General features: G+C 50.2%; 1 protein-coding gene across 1 annotated transcript; it reads right to left on the bottom strand.

Annotated features, from left to right (window-relative positions):
- Positions 1–325: 325 nt before the first annotated feature.
- LOC125531028 (uncharacterized) lies at positions 326–2,198 on the bottom strand. Its single transcript, XM_048695437.2, has 3 exons — positions 1,774–2,198; positions 1,543–1,674; positions 326–1,234 (listed from the first exon to the last, which is right to left on the bottom strand). The coding sequence occupies exons 1-3, from the start codon at positions 2,064–2,066 to the stop codon at positions 628–630; spliced, it is 1,032 nt and encodes a 343-aa protein (XP_048551394.2). The 5' UTR covers positions 2,067–2,198; the 3' UTR covers positions 326–627.
- Positions 2,199–5,086: the final 2,888 nt, after the last annotated feature.

The following is a 5,086-nucleotide window of genomic DNA, read 5'->3' as shown; positions in this document are numbered from 1 at the left end:
TCTACTACCGCTTAGGCAAAGAAGGCAACCGAAACAAGCATAGAAGAAAAAACCTAAGCGGTACTAGGAGCGGTAGTAGACAGCGGAAGTATCACAAAATCAGAGCTGCCATGTCCTCGACGCTGTGGTCGACTGTTTGATGTTGTTTTGTTGGTCGGTGCTCCCTCTCGGCGGTTGTGTCGTTGATTGTGTTGTGATATTGTTTGTGGTCAGGTCGTCTGTGCCCCGTGTGCGGTTTGTATTCTAGGTTTTCTTCCGGTTCTAATCAATAAAAATGGTAAATCTTTTGCCTCATTTTTAAATAAAAAAAGATGGCAAAAAAAGGTCAGGCGGAGAAATATGCATTGGTTACAATTTGTTTTTGCCACTACACTTTTTACCTTCTTGAGAACTACCAGTAGCTGAATTTAGAAGAAAAACAATTAAAAGAATATGAAGAAAAGGAACTAATCTCATCTCCTAAGGCTTACACATACACCCACACTAACCCATGAAGAACTTGTTTGTTGTTATTCTTCCTCTGCCGCTGACCAAAAATCAGAGCTCGGCGGGCGATATCTCTAATGTCTACGGTCCCCCTTTTTTTTCCTGCTTTTCTTTTAGTTTTCTCCTTTTCTTTTACCATCATCAATCGTCTGATGCAAAGAAGCAAGAAACGTCGAACTCAAACCCGTCCATCGAGAAGGCGTTCTCCTCCATCTCCATGGCGAGCGCCGGCATTGTCCCCGCGGCCACGAGCGCGGACACCACCTCGTCGTACTCAGACTGCGCCCTCCACTCCGCCTGGAACGGGTTCATGGAGAAGCGGTTCGAGTCCGAGGTTACCGGCGAGGGTTCAAGGGACGTCGACAGCGACGCGCCCTGTCCAAAGCAGTTCTCCGGCGTCGACGGCATGGAGAACGGGTAGTGCTCTTGCGGCGTCGTCAGCGCGCTCACCGCCTGCGAGGAGAAGCAGAAGGACGTGGTGGTGCCGCAGCCCTGATGACCCGTCGTCGCCGTGAGCCCCTCGGTGTTCACTGTCAGGCTCGTGCTCAGGTTCTGCAGATGCCTACGAGCGTCCGGGTTCTCCTCCGCCGGCTGCACCATGGCCGCCGCGGCGGCCACCGTCTTGTGAACGCAGGTGTGCTCGCCGTGGTAGATCACGTCGAAGAGCGCCGGGTCCTCGTCGGCGCGCTGCACCTGCTTGGTCGCCGCGCACCCCTGGGATTTGCGGTGCGTGCAGCGGTAGTACCCCCTGCATCGTTGCAAAGCTCAGGTCAGGGACGGCAAACAAAATCAGAACAATTCCTCTGGACGGCTCAGTGGGATGCAACAGGTGTACTACTATCTGACTAGTGGATGCCGAACAATTGGCAACAGTGGAAAGGCTGCAACATTCACCAACTGAAAAGAACACCTCGAAGAAGAACCAGTGCCCAAATCCAAAAGCAAAAATCCCCGTGACCTCACAGAAAGCGAAAGCGGATGATTGTGGTGCCACTTGCCACTCGTGTAATTTAAACATGTGCGGATGTACCAACAGAAAATTACTAGAGTACCAACCTTGGGTGCTTGGCTCCAAGAATGTCCTTCTGGCCGTACTTCCTCCAGCTGTGGCCGTCGTCGACTGGGATCTCCGCTCCTGCTCCCTCCGAGCTCACCCTGACCTGATGCTTCCGTTTCTCCATTGTCTTCCTGCAAATCCAAGAACAAAGCAAGCCTTAGAAATCTATACCAAAAGATCCATTAATTAATCGTGCCAAGCTCGAATAGTTTCATAAATAAAGTATGCACCTCTTCTTGTTGTTGGCATGGAAAGGCACGCCGGAGACGTCGCTCAGGGGGCTGGGCGTCGCGGAGAACGGCGGCGAGTCGAGGCCGGCGGCGGAGCGCTTCCGGCAGTCGAAGTGGCCGGACCTGATCATGCCGATGGACCTCTCGGCCACGGCGAAGATCTGGGCGGCCAGGCGCTTGCAGTGGTCGGGGCAGCCTCCCAGGTTGACGTCCAGCTGCCTCACCAGCTCCTTGATGTAGCCCAGCTCGGTCACCACAAGGCGGCTTCCTCCATTTTCATCCACGCTCTCCATCGCTCTGCGCTGCTAAATTTTTTGCCGCTGCAGAGCTCCCTGTCACAGAAACAAATTGCGCAGCGAGTGTGTGTGTCTGTGTAGAGGAAAGATCGAGATGTGATCGGAGAGTTGAGAAATGATGGTGAGTGAAGCGAAAGGAGGCGGTCTTATATAATGGGCAGCAAACCGCGTCTGGGTTAAGGTGAACAAACTGGAACAGTATTTTTGACCGGTGGGCTTAGTAGAGACTGTAATTTGATTGGCCCATCCCATGCCGGGTCGGGTTGCAAAGTTTCAGCTAACGGATCTCTACTGTTTTAAAACGATCTTACATGCAGGACCTTCAGCTTAAGACAGACTCATAAGTGATACGTATAAACAACTGGAGTATAAAATGCTTAGCAACACAACAAGCTTGAGTGGGCCTTTTTTTTCGGACAAGACCACCAGGACGAAATGCAATGTAATTGGGATACGGTGTGCCGGCCTTATGAGCATGAAGCGTGAAGGCCTCCATGTGCTTAACACTGCAAAGTTCGTGCACGCTTTGAGACTTACTCCCTCCGTTCCGAATTACTTGTCGCATGTATGGATATATCTAGATGTATTCTAGTTCTAGATACATCCATTTCTGCGACGAGTAATTTGGAACGGAGGGAGTAGATGGCATGATTTGAATGTGTAGAGAAATAATAGGATGCAACTCACTACATTCACGGGCATCCAGTGCCAATATATAGATGTACAGAGATATCATCACGTCCAAGATTAAACCCTAACCGAGACGGATAAAGATTAGAGTACATGTATATGTATGTGTACATAGGGTGCTCAACACCCCCCCCCCCCCGGCGCAATCGAAGCATTGGCGTTGACGCACAGACTAGACCAAAACTCCTCGAAAACCGACGTTGGCAACCCCTTCGTCATGATATCCGCAAACTGCTGATAGGTAGGCACGTGAAAAACTCGAACGTGACCAAGAGCCACCTGCTCACGAACAAAGTGGATATCCAGCTCAATATGTTTTGTGCGACGATGATGAAAGGGGTTGGCGAAGAGGTAGACGGCGGAGACGTTGTCGCAATATACCCAGTGGCGGAGCCAAGAATTTGCTCCTTGGTATTCCTTGCAATAGAAATATAAGATAGAATTTTTTTTGTGTGTGCAATAAGCTAGCAACATCAATGAGTTAATGACCTATATCAATATTAGTAGCAAAATATCCTTGTGGCAATATCAGTCTCTAACAGTTAAGAAAGATTACAAAACAACAAAGGAAATTACAATATAACTCATTTTGTTCCTTAGTTGATTCTTAACATATTTCATTAGGAAAAATTATACCCTTTTAATGTTAGCAGTAGCCCGCGGCGTTTCTCCTTTGGGTAAAAAAAATCAAGAATTGGCCTCACAAGCTTCTACTGTTTTTACGAAGAGTGATCGGCGCATTAGATACCTGGTGTCGCAGATACGTAGGTGACGCCGCGAAGTAGTCTTGCATGAGCATCATGTTCGCGAGATGGCGGTTGCGAGGGATGCAAAAACGGCCGACAGTCGATCCTTGCCGTCTCCTTCTGTTCCTATCCTCGAGCTCCTTCACGGCGAGGACCACCACCACCATATGTTGTCGATTGTTCTCGATCAACGTCTCTATGTTCGATTCGTCGGACGAGGACGAATCCTCAAGAAAAAATTCCTCGCAAGGGCTCAAATCCATCTACAAATCGCAACGGAGCTCGCATGAACATAAATCGTTTGCTAAATCAAACTTGAAGGGGTAGAAAAGGACTCACCGGTGGATCCAGGGCGGGCAGCGACTCGGCGGCGGTCGATCCGAGGCGGCGGCGACCCGAGGGCGGCTGGGCACGGCAGATACGGGGCGCCAGCGAAGCGGTGCGCGGACGGCGACAGTGGCGAGTGGCTGCGGAATGGGGGAGGGAACACGCGCGTGCTGAAATTTCCGTCCCGCCAACTGCTTTACCACTATCCAGGGCACCGATGGGGCGGGAGGGAACCTGTGTTTTCGCGGGTCGTGGTGGGGCGTGTGTGGCAATTTACCGCGCCCTTCAAAAAAATTTAAGGTTCAAGGGTGTTTAAGGTGTCTGTTCAGGTCGCTTTTTTCACACAAAACTGTAAAAATTGGCGGTTATTTTACAGTTCGACGCGATATAAGGGGTCTGCTAGAGATGTTCTTAGTAGGTTGCTGACATGACGAGTACGTAGAAGCATTTAGGGGAGCAGGCCAGGAAGGTACACATGGAGTGGATTGCATACAGGTTTCAACTTGTGGGCTATGGCTGGACCGATGTGTATATTGTATATACAATACATACATATATAATATTTTTTCCTGCCAAAATCATTGGTATTCCATGAAATACCAACGAAGACCCCTGGCTCCGCCAATGAATATACCATGGTGGCCTTGTCAATAGAACAAGAGAGCTCAGAGAGAAGTTGCCGAAGCCAGGAGCATTCAGCAAAGACGTTAGCCACCGCGTGATACTCAACCTCAGCACTGGACCAAAAAATCGTGGGTTGTCCCTTGGTCAACTAGGAGATAAGTGATGGTCCAAGGTAGACACAATAACCGGAGGTGGAACACCGTGTGTTGGGGCAGCCAACGCAGTCTGCATTAGAGTATGCCACGATGTGTTGGGGAACGTAGTAATTTCAAAAATTTCCTACGCACACGCAAGATCATGGGGATGCATAGCAACGAGAGGGGAGAGTGTTGTCTACGTACCCTCGTAGACCGTTCGCGGAACCGTTATATCAACGCGGTTGATGGAGTCGTACGTCTTCACGATCTGACCAATCCAAGTACCGAAAGCACGGCACCTCCGAGTTCTGCAGACGTTCGGCTCGGTGACATCCTCGCCTTCTCGATCCAGCAAGAGGGGCGAAGTAGTAGATGAGTTCCGGCAGTACGACGGCATGGTGACAGTGTTGGTGAAGAACAATCTCCGTAGGGCTTCGCCTAAGCACTACGAAAACTATGACAGAGGATAAACTAGAGGGGACGGGGTTGCCGG

The sequence above is a fragment of the Triticum urartu genome, chromosome 5A (assembly GCF_056163025.1).
Source record: "Triticum urartu cultivar PI428250 chromosome 5A, HENAU_Tu73, whole genome shotgun sequence".
NCBI classification, from domain to species: Eukaryota; Viridiplantae; Streptophyta; class Magnoliopsida; order Poales; family Poaceae; genus Triticum; species Triticum urartu.
This window is presented reverse-complemented; position numbering and strand designations above follow the sequence as displayed.